This window comes from Acipenser ruthenus, chromosome 19 (genome assembly GCF_902713425.1).
Source record: "Acipenser ruthenus chromosome 19, fAciRut3.2 maternal haplotype, whole genome shotgun sequence".
NCBI lineage: Eukaryota > Metazoa > Chordata > Actinopteri > Acipenseriformes > Acipenseridae > Acipenser > Acipenser ruthenus.
In genome coordinates this window covers 19,530,795-19,546,868 of record NC_081207.1, presented here as the reverse complement: position 1 = coordinate 19,546,868, position 16,074 = coordinate 19,530,795, and the positions used below count along the sequence as shown (strand labels likewise).

General features: G+C 41.5%; 1 protein-coding gene across 5 annotated transcripts in view; it reads right to left on the bottom strand.

Moving 5' to 3' along the window:
- The window catches only part of LOC117424582 (granule associated Rac and RHOG effector protein 1-like), a 57,848-nt gene that overhangs the window by 23,912 nt on the left and 17,862 nt on the right, over nt 1-16,074 (bottom strand). For 2 of the 5 annotated variants that reach the window (XM_034041059.3, XM_058992571.1), the window contains exon 2: nt 10,018-11,403. In XM_034041059.3, the coding sequence (XP_033896950.3) occupies nt 10,018-10,551 (534 nt within the window). In that variant the 5' untranslated portion in view covers nt 10,552-11,403. Of the gene's footprint in view, nt 1-10,017; nt 11,404-14,380; nt 14,527-16,074 lie in introns of those variants that run through there. The other 3 variants (XM_058992569.1, XM_058992570.1, XM_058992572.1) reach the window with 3 other exon arrangements.

Genomic DNA, 16,074 nt, shown 5'->3' with positions numbered 1-16,074 from the left:
AAGGTGTCTACACTACTCACTGTCACTTTTGGGGAAAATATTGGGAAATGTGTCACAGTGACGCTGGTGTATCACTGAGTAGAGGATATTCATTGTACCAGATCACATTAGAACAGAGGTTTTCAATCATTTTAAGCTGCGTACCCCTTTCCAAAAAAAGTAGTCCACCACATACCCCCATCTGAGATACAGTCATAATAAAATGAACACAGAAAAAAAAGGTCTGTACAATAACATGATACAACAAAACACACAAGCCTTGGAGTGTGTGATGGATAAAATTATAAAAGTTACAGTATTATAATGGAAAAAATATATATCATATTTACTTTTGGATAAAAATAGTCCCTCAAACAGGTTTCTAGTTGTTGGAAACATCAACATTATTTTAATGTAATTACTAATTAATTAAAATCAACGAAGCCTCCGTGCTAAACTCAGTCACTCAGAAATGACATAGGACTATTCCATGATAGCAAATGGAATAATAAAATTACAGAAAAGGCGGCAAAGAAAAGTTCACTATCCACGGCTCTCTACAGCTGACCTCATTACGAAAACATTTTGGCATTTTTTAATTCTTGGTGACTAAAACGTACAGTACTGATGCTAATTAAAAAAACAATAATAAAACACTTACCTAGTATCAGTGTGATGGATGTCCCTGCTTGTTGTTACCACACAAATCACTGATGATGGCAGGGAAATTGGAGAGAGCTTCAGTCGCAAGACATTTTTGGCGTTTTTAATCTCTGACGGTATTTCGTCTTGATCGCCCTTTGCTAGTAATGTACTAGTATTGAGCCAACAATCCATATTTGTTCACTGGATTGAAAGCTAAAAACTCTCACACCCGACGTAACGGCTTGTCAAATTAGACCGCATGGTAATACTTCAGTTTCTGATTGGCCATACATTATGTATTTTGAAATTAACCAATAGTACTTAAGTTACAATAAATTTGAATCAGGTCATTGAAAAAAATATATATATCGACTTGCAGCCATGAACGCACACAGGAAATAAAATGAGTTAAAGACTAGGCTTTTAGTTTTTTAAAATATGTATTTTTTTTTTATCCCAAAGACAGACTGTAGTAACAGCCCAACTGTTTACATGACATTTAAAACAACAGGGTCTATTTATAACGTACATATTTAATATGTAAATTAGCCATGTGTGTACTGAACGATCTGTTACAGCACAGCAGTCTGGTGTTGGTGATTAAACGTTGATTACATGATAAAAGTTTGGAATAGATTGGGAAGTGGTACTAAATAAATTGCGTTGTCTGCCATTTCAGAATTTTTCTCGCGTACCCCAGTTTAAAAACCGCTGCATTAGAAGAAACTACATTACCAACAGATACAGTTTAATAATCGTATTTAAATGCCATTGTCCTGACTGGTAAATTCTTACCTTCCAGCTGCCCCTTTAGTTTGACAATTGCCATATCAAAAATGGCATTTTTTTTGACATTTTTCATTCTTAGCCCCCAAGTAAATATTTTGAACAGTTTTCAAAGCAAGTTTTGCTTTATTTTTACAACACACGTTGATGTTGTTGATATGATAAACGCGTATCTGCTTCAGGTACTGTATTGATTTTTTTTCAAGGTTAAACGATGGCACGTGTTACACAGAACACTAAAAATAAAATGTAAAATATACTATGTATTTCGTTGGTTTTGTGGATTTGCTATATTTTAATACTGCACATAATGATATGGTTTTGAAAATGGTACTTACCAAAACCGTGACTGCACGTGAACTGTATTACATAATAATTTCCTTTATTCTGATTCCAGTGGTGTTATCTCAATGCAAGATGCATTATATACAGTGCTGTATAAAATCACATACACTGATATATATATATATATATTTTTTTATCATGCCGTTATAGGGCTACTGGCGAAATGGCCAAGAGACAGTTGGTGCTTAACACATACTGAATTATTCTGGGACAGAATTTTAGCATTTTGTGTCATAGAAAAGACACATTTCACATATTTTATAACGTTACCTTAGTCTACTTTTTTCTTTTTTTTCTACTTTTTTTTTTTTTTTTTAAATCGATGCGGTTTTCGTTTCACAAATCTACTGCACTTCCTCTATAAACTGTATTGCAGTACGCACAAGTTCACATTTCTCCCATTCACTTGCTAGATCACTCCATATCTCCAAATATCAGTCAGATGACGTTGTCGTCCAGGCTTTACTGTGAAACTGACTGTAACCAGGGAGGGTGCGAGCGCATTCTACTGGACTGGAGAATAAAACACAGGAGTTTAATTATGAAAACGCAAGTGTAAACAAACAAGTAAAAAAGATTTGCCTGTTGTCAGACATGTCATGCGTATTGGTATTGTGTCTCATCTGGGAAGGGGGACATACGGGCGCGTTAAGAGAAATTCAGCGGGACATTTTTTATTTCAGGGGGGCACTGGCGCAATGGCGCGGCCTAGCGCGAACACTGCAAGGTCATTGTTGGCTTCAGAGTGACATCCCAAACCAGTTTCCTGCTTGCCCGGCTGCTCAGTTTGGGAGGGCGACCTGATCTGGGTAGTGTCTGGGTGGTATGATGCATCTTCCACTTCTTAATGATGGACTTCACTGTGCTGAGGGGGATAATCAACATCTTTGAAATTTTCTTGTACCCTTCTCCTGCTCTGTGCCTCTCTACTACTTTATCCCTGACTTGTTTCGAAAGCTCCTTGGTCTTCATGATTGCTTTGTTGGATCACTATGTGAGTTGCAGCTTGAAAGTCTTTATATACCTGAGGGAAATTATCTACAAGTTAAACCACTTTGAGTACACACAGGCTGAAACCATTTGGCTTACTGCTTGTGCGTAAGCTTGCATTGCAGCAGCACAAACTGCAGTGGACTTAGGCAAAACAAACTTAATTTAACAGTCACCGTTCCAAGCAGGTTATCGGTCACAGTCACATTTTACTACTACTAAAAATAGTATTAATAATAATAATAATAATAATAATAATAATAATAATAATAATAATAATAATAATAATACTACGACTACTATGAACTTACGATTGTAAAGTGACCCCAGAGATTGGATGTGCCTCCATGATACATCAACAGTCGCTTGCACAGTTTGCATTCAACATTTTTGTTTTGGTCGTCTGGACATTTAACAAAAAAAATCCCAAACAGTAGAGGGGTTTCGAGACATTTCTTTCAATACAGCTTACACTATCGCTTTGCTGTCGAGATGGTGAATGAAGAAATTTGCCTCTGGTTAACACGGGCTGGAGGGGGGAGGGACGGACGGTGCTCAGTTTTTTCAAAATTACAATTATTAGTGTTAGAGTATATATTGTATGCTACCATAGCACTTCTCTTACACGGTCTTGTACATATAGAGTTGCTACGTATAAAGATTTGGTTGGATTTTAATACAACAACTTTTGTTTAAAAGTAATATACATTACACAAATAAAAAGATAGAATTTTGCATGTGAGTGACACTTAATGTGTGATTTCTAGTATTCACATATTGTCAAACGATTTCTGTTAACAAAAAAAAACAAAAAAAAAACACAGTGTGTGAATGGCGTCTGACGAACCTTCGAAGGTTTAAAACAATCTTCAAATTCCTGGCTAGCGAAGGAACCTTCGAACCTTCTAATACAGCCCTAGAATCCAGTAAGTCAAATAAACAAACTGAAGAGTTTTATATTTCGGATCGTGGTTTGATTTGAGCAAATCCTGATGGCTACAACATTTAGCAGACCCACAGGAGATATTTTTGTCAAATTTAGTTTTTGTCTATATTTAAAAATATAGTTTACATATTGACCCGACGATGTTCTGTTTTAAATGTTTATTATTATTATTATTATTATTATTTATTAATACAAATGTTGACGCAGCCATCACAGAAACATACTAAATCCTATTTTTTTTCTCCATAGATAGTTAACATATTAGCAATGCAAGACACGTGCAATTTGTCTAATGACCATGTTAGGAAATTACTTTTTTAGGGCTTCAAAGTGGCACAGAAACTGTATTTTTTCATTTTTTTCCCCACTTAATCTGCAATATCTAAATCAGTTCAGTGGATATGCCCAAGTAAATTATATCTTTGAAAAGTTCAGATTGTATACAGTGCCGGCAATATATACAGTGTCGTGAAAAAAGTATTTGCCCCGTCTGATTTTCTACATTTTTGCACATTTTTCACATTGTATTTGGTCAGATTTTCTTGTGGGTTCTAGTAGTTGTGGCAAAGTGCCCCGCCCCTGTGTGCATTTGTGTGTTCTGTGTTGTATATATGCGTGCGTATGTTAATGTTGGTGTATAGATTGGTACACGGGATATAAACGGGTCTGTGTTTCACGTGTATTTAAAAAGTGTAGATTTGTATTTAGGCACGAGGAGGGCACAAATCACTTCACGTGCTGGTTAAATGTAATATGTGAGCACGGGGTTGCACAGAATTAATTCACGTGCTGGGATTCAAGTGAATAATTAATTAGTAATTGAATCCCAGCACAACAGTATAAATAGGCACATTTTTAGTCACTCGTGGTTAGGTGTTCGGTGAGTGGAGAACGGGAGAGAGAGAAGGAGTAAAGTAAATATAAAAGAACGTAAATATTAGTGTTATCTGCTCACCGTGTTTTGTTTGTCTGTCCGTGCACCGTTTGTTTAGTGTTAGTCCGTTTTGTCTGTCTGTTTATTTTGGCGTCAAGTGCCGTGTCCAGTGTTTTGTGTTTAAAACCTTTTATTTTCTGTTCTGTCTGTTAATTATTAAATGCTGAGCGCGATCAAGCGCTCAGCCTCACCAAACCACATCTCTCTGTTTATTTATTTCCTGCATCTGGTCTGACCCCACCCACTTCGGCCGTCTTTGTGACACGTGGTGTCCTGCGTGGGATCGACAGCGCCTCCAGGACTCAGGCCAGAGCAGGAACCGCAGTTTTGGATTTAAAAAAAATATATAAATAAAAAAAAAAAAAATGGCAGAAGACGCCATCAAAGTGCGGGACTGGATGCTGGAAAATGCTGGGCTGGAGGCCCAGTCTATACCAGTAGTCGTCCAGTTCCTGCAGTTTATGGATAGGGAACGATGGGAGGCTTATGCAAGGGAACAGACCGTAAGCACCTGGGAGGAAGGTGTGGGGTTGGTCCTCAGCTACCTGGAGGCAATCATAAACGGAACAGCAGCCCAGGTAGCAGGACCACCAGCAGAGGAGTACCTGCTGTCCCCATCTCCACCAGCAGAGGGTGAGTACCTGCTGTCTCCATCTCCACCAGCAGAGGGTGAATGCCTGCTGGTTTTGCCTCCACAGCCCAAGCGGGAGGCAGAGACAGATAAAGAGGTGAAGGACAGGGAGGAGGAGTGCCGCCTAAGGGCCAGGCATCCACGGCGATGTAACAAGCCATCGCCGGGGTGCCTCCTCTGCGACCAGGATCACCTGTTCGCCCACTGTCCCTTCCGCAGTTATGGGGAGGAGCCTCAGCGTCCACAGCCCAAGCGGGAGGAGCCTGAGCGTCCACAGCTCGAGCGGGAGGAGCCTGAGCGTCCACAGCCCAAATGGGAGGAGCCTGAGCGTCCACAGCCCAAATGGGAGGAGCCTGAGCGTCCACAGCCCAAATGGGAGGAGCCTGAGCGTCCACAGCCCAAGCGGAAGGAGCCTGAACGTCCTACGCCTGAGTGGAAGGAGCCCGAACATCCTACGCCTGAGTGGGAGGAGCCCGAACATCCTACGCCTGAGTGGGAGGAGCCCGAACGTCCTACGCCTGAGTGGGAGGAGCCCGAACGTCCTACGCCTGAGTGGGAGGAGCCCGAACGTCCTACGCCTGAGTGGGGGGAGCCCGAACGTCCACAGCCCAAGAGGGGGGAGTCGGTGCGTCCGCAGCCCAAAAGGGAGGAGTCGGTGCGTCCACAGCCCAAAAGGGAGGAGTCGGTGCGTCCACAGCCCAAAAGGGAGGAGTCGGTGCGTCCACAGCCCAAAGGGAGGCAAGTCGGGGGTTCCACAGCTCTGGGACCCAAGCCACCAGCAGAGGGAAAATGCCTGCTGGTTCAGCCCCAAGAGCCGGAAGGGGAGGAGTTACAGGCCCAACCCCCTGAAAATTTTTGGGGGGGAGAGGGGCAGGAGGCTGGTGTCCCCCAGCAGCCTCTATTCATGCTGCTGAAGGCAGCACGGCGCGCACCAGCCCAGCCGCCAGGAGCAGAGGAGCTGCCTCTGCCTCCGCCACCTCCACCGCTTCCTCCACTAGGAGCAGAGGAGCTGGAGCTGCCTCTGCCTCCACCACCGCCAGGAGCAGAGGAGCTGGAGCTGCCTCTGCCTCCACCACCGCCAGGAGCAGAGGAGCTGGAGCTGCCTCTGCCTCCACCACCACCAGGAGCAGAGGAGCTGGAGCTGCCTCTGCTTCCGCCACCACCCGGAGCAGAGGAGCAGGAGCTGCCTCTGCTGCCCGTACCTCCACAGGGAGTACGGTGGCCAGAGCCCCAGAAAGGGGAGCTGCCGGCCACGGAGAAGGGGGACGAGGTCTGGAGACCACTTTCCCCAGCAGCAGTTTCGCTGCAGGAGTTCTTGTGGCCGGAGCCCCACAGGAGGGAGCTGCCGGCTACGAAGAAGGGGGAGGTCGGGGGACCACCTGCCCCCGCAGCTTTTTCGCTGCAGGACGGGACCAGCATGCTGTCAGCCGTGCCACTACCGGCAGGGGAGCTGACAGCATTTCCAGCCATGGGCCCACGGAAGCCTCCCTTCCCAGCCCGAGACTTTGTCCTGGACTGCTGGGTTTTTAAGGGGGGAGGTGGCCGTTGAGGCCATGTGTGCTGCGCACAAGGGGGGGTATATGTGGCAAAGTGCCCCGCCCCTGTGTGCATTTGTGTGTTCTGTGTTGTATATATGCGTGCGTATGTTAATGTTGGTGTATAGATTGGTACACGGGATATAAACGGGTCTGTGTTTCACGTGTATTTAAAAAGTGTAGATTTGTATTTAGGCACGAGGAGGGCACAAATCACTTCACGTGCTGGTTAAATGTAATATGTGAGCACAGGGTTGCACAGAATTAATTCACGTGCTGGGATTCAAGTGAATAATTAATTAGTAATTGAATCCCAGCACAACAGTATAAATAGGCACATTTTTAGTCACTCGTGGTTAGGTGTTCGGTGAGTGGAGAACGGGAGAGAGAGAAGGAGTAAAGTAAATATAAAAGAACGTAAATATTAGTGTTATCTGCTCACCGTGTTTTGTTTGTCTGTCCGTGCACCGTTTGTTTAGTGTTAGTCCGTTTTGTCTGTCTGTTTATTTTGGCGTCAAGTGCCGTGTCCAGTGTTTTGTGTTTAAAACCTTTTATTTTCTGTTCTGTCTGTTAATTATTAAATGCTGAGCGCGATCAAGCGCTCAGCCTCACCAAACCACATCTCTCTGTTTATTTATTTCCTGCATCTGGTCTGACCCCACCCACTCCGGCCGTCTTTGTGACAGTAGTATATAGAGGGAGTCTGAGAGAAAAACATGACACCAAAGTTTGGTGCTTCTTTCATTTGTTTGGTGTGCAAGGTAATCGAATATGCAATCTTCAGGTGTGAAAAAGTTATTGCCCCCCCTAGTTAACTCAACCCAATTAAAGGGATAATTAGGGTCAGCTGTACTTTGGTTAACAACCAGGCCTGATTTGGGCCAGCCCTGCCCAATATAAATCTGACTAACTTTGGCCCTTACCATCAGAGTGAAGTCGTCAGCACACAGGTTCTAGAGGCACATCATGCCACGAACAAAAGAAATTCCTGAAGACCTCCGGAAAAAAGTTGTTGATGCCCATCAGTCTGGAAAGGGTTACAAAGCCATTGTTAAGGCTCTGGGGCTCCACCGAACCACAGTCAGAGCCAAATTGTCCAAATGGAGAAAGTTTGGGACAGTAGTGAATCTTCCCAGGAGTGGCCATCCTGCCAAAATCTCTCCAAGAGCAGGGCGTAAAATCGTCCAGGAAGTCACAAAGAACCCTAGAACAACATCCAGGGATCTGCAGGCCTCTCTCGCCTCGGCTAGGGTCAGTGTTCATGACTCCACCATCAGAAAGACACTGGGCAAAAATGGGATTCATGGCAGAGTAGCAAGGCGGAAACCATTGCTCACTAAGAAGAACATGAATGCTCGTCTCAAGTTTGCCAAAAAGCACCTGGATGATCCTCAAGAGTTCTGGAACAATGTTCTATGGACAGATGAGTCAAAAGTGTAACTTTTTGGCCGACATGGGCCCCGTTATGTCTGGCGAAAACCAAACACTGCATTTCATAGTAAGAACCTCATACCAACTGTCAAGCATGGTGGTGGTAGTGTCATGGTTTGGGGATGCTTTGCTGCATCAGGACCCGGACACCTTGCCATCATTGAAGAAACCATGAATTCTGCTCTGTATCAGAGAATTCTACAGAAGAATGTCAGGCCATCGTCCGTGAGCTGAAGCTGAAGTGCAGCTGCGTCATGCAGCAAGCCAATGATCCGAAACACACAAGCAAGTCTACATCAGAATGGTTGAAGAACAAGAAATTTAAAGTTTTGGAATGGCCTAGTCAAAGTCCAGACCTAAACCCCATTGAGATGTTGTGGCAGGACCTGAAACGAGCAGTTCATGCTCGAAAACCCACAAATGTCACTGAGTTGAAGCAGTTCTGCATGGAGGAGTGGGCCAAAATTCCTCCACGACGCTGTGAGAGACTAATCAATAACTACAGGAAGCGCTTGGTTGCAGTTATTGCTGCTAAAGGTGGCGTAACCAGTTATTGAGTCTAAGGGGGCAATTACTTTTTCACACAGGGGCATTGGGTGTTGCATAACTTTCTTTAATAAATAAATGAAATATGTATCACATTTTTGGGTTATTTGTTCACTCAGGGTCCCTTTTATCTAATATTAGGTTTTGGTTGAAGATCTGATAACATTCAGTGTCAAAAATATGCAAAAAAGCAGAAAATCAGACAGGGGGCACTGTAGGTTTCCTATGTTTCCTTTAGAGACCTGTGAGAAATTTGACTTTTAAACAACTCAGTCCCAAATTCAAGAAAAACCTCTAGCACTGGGGGTGGAAAAACCCCTAGCAGCAAAGGGGTTAAACTAGAAAATGTAAAACACAAATATAGTATAGCTTATAAAACGTACAATTTGTTACAATTGACAGTGGGGGGGCACCAGTGCCATCGTTACTGACCTTTTCACTAAATTAACAGGCATTTCAAATTACAAAAATTAACAGTCTAGTGTAAAGCCCAGATTCACAAGTAGTTTTCATCAACAGTGGATCAATGGACAGCACAGAAATACAGAACCGTTCAATCTGTTACTTTTGACTGCTAGAGTTTTTTCAAGCTAGATCACTTCTGTCTCTCTTTTCTATTCACAAGACTACATTGATTTTCACATGCCATCCAGAAAACTACTGCTGAAGCCTTCCTACTGTAAAAATCAAGCCAATATTCTTGTTAAAGGTAATCGGACAACCAAGAATGACATACCTAATTTAGTTCAGCAACAAGACTGCTTAGTGCAACTAAAGACAATTCCTACAGGTGTCTTTATAAACAAATCTTACCTGGTCGACATGCATGAAAGATAAATCTGTCCCTTTGTGTTTCTTTTTTAGCTCTCATTCTATGTTAGACCTCCCTGTGCTTGTTTTACAACTCTTCATGTAGTTCTTACATCACCTTTCATTAAACTGGACCACACAAACAAAAACTGAGATAAACTATGAAGAAAAAAATAAAAATAAAACTTCTTTCTTAAATTATTAACTCAAGCTAAGCCTACAGGTGTATTCACAGGAAGAAAAAACATTGTGTGAATGCGTACCTGTGTCTGTAATTCTTTCTCTGCATGTGAGGGAAGCACAGTGCTCCACTTAACAGTTGTGGTAATAAGCTCCATAGTGAATGATCACATCAGCCACACCTGCACATGCAGACAGTACATCTCAACAGTAAACTACCTAAACCCGCTCATCCACACAAACATATTTCATTGCTTACCTCAATGTCTTGCAGGCTGAACTCGTTTTGGTCTTTGAAGTTGGCGGCTCCCGCACTTAGCTCCATCAGCATCTTGGCTATCTCAGGCTTTATTGCTGCCGTGAGCCGGCTGGCTGCTTCCATGACATGTTCCTGCACGTCTTTCAGTTGCATAGCTGCTTTGGAATAGTGTGAGTTCCTGAAAACACCGCTGAAGAGGTCTGTGAGGAAAGTGCTGGCCCGGCAAAACACGTTGAGAGCGTCCAGATACTTGGAGATTCCCTGCTGGATGTCGGCGATGGGGGTGGTGTGAGGGCCGCAGTTGCCCCCAGCAGTAGCTGTAGAGGCCAGGGAGGATGGAGAGGAGGAGGTGGAGGAGGAGGAGGAGGAGGAGGAGGAGGCGGCGGTGGTGGTCGAGCCCAATGGGGCGCTCAGGGTTCTGCTCAACTCCGGCATCTGATACTGCTGGTGCTGTTGCACTTTCTGCTTAGACCCGCCAAGCAAAAAGCGCCGCTTGTAGTCCATTTTACTTTCCTGCGCGCTGCAACAATACATAGGTGTTGAGCTGGCTCTGATTCCCCGTGGGTTTTGAGATCACAGCCTCAAGGGTAATTCTTCTGCAAAAGTAAAAAGAAGATAGCTGTAGACTGTGTGCTCAATTTCACAAAGAGGCATTTCCGAAGGCAGCAGTCCTTGTACTGTGTGTGTGCAGAGAGAAAAAAATGCAGCTGCTTTGCTGACCTAGTGTTATTTTCTGTGCAGCCCTGCTGCAGATCGCAACTACTGTAACAGTCCAAGTATGCCCAGGAATAAGTAGCTGAAAAGTACTTCCTGTCGCTTCTATTTTAAATCAAATAGAAGGTCATTAGTGGGTGACTAATCAGATTTCAAGATCACTGTTGAAAAGTAAAAAAAAAAAAAAAAAGAAAAAAATCCTCAAATGTTTATTTTTCAGTAACCATCAGTTCTGTTTAATCTTCAGCTTTCTCAAGTTCTAAAACACTGGTCAACAGCGAGGATATAAAATAAAACACAAAAACAAAAATAGTCTTACAGTGCTGAGGCTCTCCCCTGGAGAAAGTCACCAAGCTCTCTTTCTGCGTTTGGAATCACGGAGAAATTGTAGGTTAAATACTTTGACAGATCCAGTCCGTCAATGCTCCTTTTCACATAGTGCAGCAAAAGCTCTCTGTTGCTTTGTCTTGACTTCAAAGGAGTGTGCAAGACCGAGTTGTTAAAAACTGATGCGACTTTGTTTTCGCAGGCCTCCCTCTCCTTTCCTTCTCCTTGCTGAGGTAGTAATAATGTTCTAGTGGAAACAAGTGGCGCTTCCAGATTGAGTTTCACCCCAATTGTCGTCTGAAGTAAGAAAGCACACATGTATTTGTAAGGCCTCTAGGTCATTTCCTTCAAGAGAAAAAAACGGAAAAATAAAGTTGCAAAGGTTACAAAACAATGGGTAGCGGCTATCTAATTGGAATTTCTTATCCTGCTTCTCTATGGGGACTGACTGTCCAACATATACAGTACCTCACTTTAACATACATGCTATACATAAAAAACAATCTTTGGATGATGCAGAGACTCATTTGTGCCCTTCTGGACTCATTTGTGCCCTTCTGGCTATTTCAACACCCCCAATTTAAATGAGAAGGCCTGCACATTACTGTTTGCGTAATAATATGCAATTATTATATGCAAATGTACCAGCTACCAAACTGAAAAAAACATTACTGTAACATGAAGAATGACTTAATTTTCTGAATAAATAAAATCTGACTTACAGTAAAGGGGCATGAAGCAATTTTTTTTTTAAACTGGCAAAAGATTACACTGAACAATAAAATGAACTTTTAACTGTAACTACAGTAGTACATTATTACAGTATACTGTTACAATTTTGCTTCAAATTAAGTGTTTAAGAAATGGACCTCCTATTCATTTTGTAAAATAAATCAAACACAAATTTTACAGCTCACTAGGTGAAGCCCTCAATGTCATTAGCACTATCTTGGGGAAAATTTCTCGTGGTTTTACTTTGCACTGCAGATGTACTTTTAATACAGAAAATCATTCCAATAGTGGAACGAAGAGTAAAAACATCCCAGAAAAAGAAAATAGATCTTTGTTTTGTCGCAATGTAACAGTCAATTGTTTTTTGTAGTATGTTTAAAATGTAGTGTTTTTATCTTTAACAAAGGGTTTGTTCACATGTAACAAAGGATATATGGGATTTTGTGATGCAAGCATTATTACAATTGCACCCTTTACACCAACACAGTTCATAGAATGGTCAGTTTTGAGAAACGGGGAACAGTTCACTGAATCATCGAGTAACAGAGAAGAAAGACAACACATGAGCTAACAAGAATGACACCATTTCCAGTACCAGCATTTTATTTATGAGAAGGACCTTTGAAAATGCTGTACAGTAAAATGACATTTCCTCAGTGCTTTGTTCTAGGGCTTGGTTTGCAACTGAAATGTGTGATTCTCTGTAAACACACACGCATGCTGCTACACAAGGACAGACTGACACAGTATCGCCTCATGCTTTAACATCATTATGTAAATTCACATGCCCACAAGATAAATGTGCATTTCGAGGAAAAACACCACCTAATTTGCTTCAGAAAATAACTGCAATAACACATTATCAAAATGCCATCTACTGTAATGGTGGATTTAGAAAAAAAATACACTCAAAATATGAATCCAAGGTTGCCTTTAGGTTCCATCTAGTTTACAACCAACCAAAATAATTTTAAATTTTAAATAGCTGCTTTTCCGAGGCTCCAGTGATGCATGGTCTGGTACAGCATATCCTGGACTTTGCTAATCATGTGTTCAGCTGATAGATTTATTTGAGCCTTGCAACTCTGCTGTTTCTTTGTGATTTATAAAAGACACTGGGAAAGCTGACTTCTGTAGTTTACACAAAGAATACTTTTAAAACGCTGGAAAAAATAAACTGATTCTGTGGCAGTTTCCCAGTCTGCTTGGGGAACTGCAGCAGTCTGCAACGTTAAACTTTCTTTTATCAACAATTCCCACATCCCCATGCCAAGAAGCAATAGTGCGCAATCTGTGTTTACAGTCAGAGTCAGTGCTGCTGCATTCTACTGACCTAACACTGTGACTTCATTCCCTTTAAATGTCATAGCACAGGGGCAAAGCAGGGTCTGAAAGACGCAAGAAGAATAACTGATTTACAGTATGCTTACCTTCCAAGAGATATCACTGAACGTTTTTCAAAACTGCACAACACTTGTAGGAAAGATAATGCCAGAAAACTGCATATCGATATCTAGTAGTACACTCAAAACAGCAGACCACAATTATGGATTGGTTATGCTAGGTTTTCTGTAAAGTTACTTAGTGTAGAAAGTGTTACATTAACAGTGGTTGGCTTTAAATGAATAGAGATTATTGGACTGGATTGGATTGAGAAACTACTAGACTTATATTATGTATTCCTCAACAGTTGAGTAAAACTGGCACTTTGATTGGAATGCAATAACCAATTTATACCTCAACTTTAGTTTTTAATGAAATTTAACTGATAACTTAATATGAGAATGATATTGACACTATCTGGTAAAATCCTAAAAACAGATGCCAGTTTACCAAACTAAAACATAAAAATAATTATAATCCAGATTTTTTTTCCTCCCCAAACTATAGCTAAGAGAGTTAAGCCCTGCGCACACAGCCCGACTCATCTCATCTGGCCATACAGAGTCTGGATGAATCGTAGCAGTGTGCGTGCCCTTAACCACTTCAACTCCAGATGTAAAAATGAAACCCATTCCCAGGTACCAGATTTTGAAAATAATAATAATAATGTTTTCAAACCTGTAACATATGATGAATAAAACACAAATAAATGACCTAAACTGTGTTTTTCATTAACCCTTTATGATGCTGTGTACTACATACCCATATTCAATATAGGAGTTAAAAACATGTTGCTTTTTTTTTTTAATAATGAAAACAAAAACGCTGCTAATAACAATAATAAATCAGTAAGCAGTAATTATCAAATAAAAGTCAAACAGCATCAAAACGTGTGCCATTATCGACTTGCTCTGTGCCATTTATTGAAATGTTCATTACAACAGAACCCGGGGTTGCCTTCGCAACCAGTGCACATTTTTCTTGTGTCTTTTGTTTTCATTTGAAATAGCAGACCCTGTACTTTTTTTACGTTGTCTGCTTAGCTTGTGTTGGAGGGATAGTCACAAATGCGTGTACACAGCTACTTTGCAGGCACTGTGATGGATCTGGCTGCCGCATTGCCTGTACCCAGTGCTGTGTTTTGACAGTATTTTGTCACAGCACTGCCATTTCAAATCAAACAGCTTCCCGTTTGCAGCTGGCTTACCTGTAAAGTAGCTGCATGCTCTTTTGTTTGTACAGTTTGTACTGTTCTTGGCTCCACATCCTCTTCATCATCATCACTGAGTGATAAGTCAGCATCACTGTCGCTGGTATCGAAATCCTCCGAACCAACTTCACTCCTGTTGCTTATTATAGAAAGACCACGTACGTTGCCATGTTTAGCTTTCGCTAAAAACTACATAAACTACAACTAAACAAGTAAAACTAATAATAAAACAAAAAATAAAATTAAAACACTATATATATATATATATATATATATATATATATATATATATATATATATATATATATATATATATACTTGTAAAAGTTGAATGGCTTCCTGCAATATATCTCAGTCTTCTAAACGCCCACAGGTAGATTGGAATCTCTACACAACACGCAATTAGATACAAATGTCACCTGACCCTCCCCCATCTTTCATTGCACATTCCACAGTACTAGCACTGCCTTAGGGAATGAAACCTGAAACACTAGACTGAGAAACTGGTCATAGAATAGAATGGGAAACTTGACGTACGCACGTATGGCATGGTACTGTAAGTGGGTTTTCATTTGACGAACGTGCGTACGTCATGGTGTTGAAGTGGTTAAACCCAAGATTATGCAGATTTCAGTCAGGATGTCTTCAGATTTGAAGATTGAAGATTGTCGAATCTTTTTCAGACGCAGTTTTGTTCCGATGTGATCAGTCTGTCTGTGTGCAGCACAACACCAGCTGTCCTAACAACCAGTGTTCTACCTCAATCACTATCCTAACACAATTTAAAAGCAACACTGGCACCACAGTAGGTCTCCCACTGCAATAGGAATTTAATACAGCCTGTTCTTGTTTTGGGTAACATGTACAGACAGTTACTACAAATAACTATAAGGAGAGGTCTTCAATGTTTAGATTAGGGCGAAGCGCCGCGTATTAGTTATTGTTTTATATTCATATTATTAAACCTCGTGAGGATGCGTGACTGATCAGCTAGTGATTTACTTAACTAGCTGACAGTCACGCATCCTTACTAAACTCGTGCAGACTATGGCCTATGGTAATAAGATAATTAACAGCTAGTTAACCCCTCGGCCAGAATATAAAAGCCTGCAGCTGTCCGTGCTCAGAGGGAGAGTGTCCGAGGCGAGACATGTTTTGTGGAGAGAGAGAGAAAGAGAGAAAGAGAGAAAAACAATTGCTATATATGAATATACTTGTTTCCCTTATTGTTTGTTTATTTGTTTGGCCAACGTGCCCTTTTGTTTAGTGTTTTGGTGTTTGTTTTGTTTAAACCTTTTGTTTTGTGTATTTAATAAAAACGCTGAGCACCGTAGCGCTGCAGTTTCTCCACCGCCATTCCTTGCCTTTGTTTACTTCCTGGTCCGTGACGTCACCACCCACACGCCACTCAACAGCTCGGTCACAAGGCTACATTACATACATGGTGAATTGAGCAATTTTCCATTATATCTGACATATAAAAAAGGAAAATGCATTAAACAGATTAGCCATATTACAAGCAACTTGTACTCATTTTTATCTTGTACAATTTAACCTTGTGGTTTAGCATCGCACATACCAATAATCCAACTATGGGTTATTATACTATTATACTGTAGATGAAGTACAGTCTGAATCCCTGGCTAGGCAGATTATAAGATACTGTAGCAGATTCATTAGCTAGGTTCCCT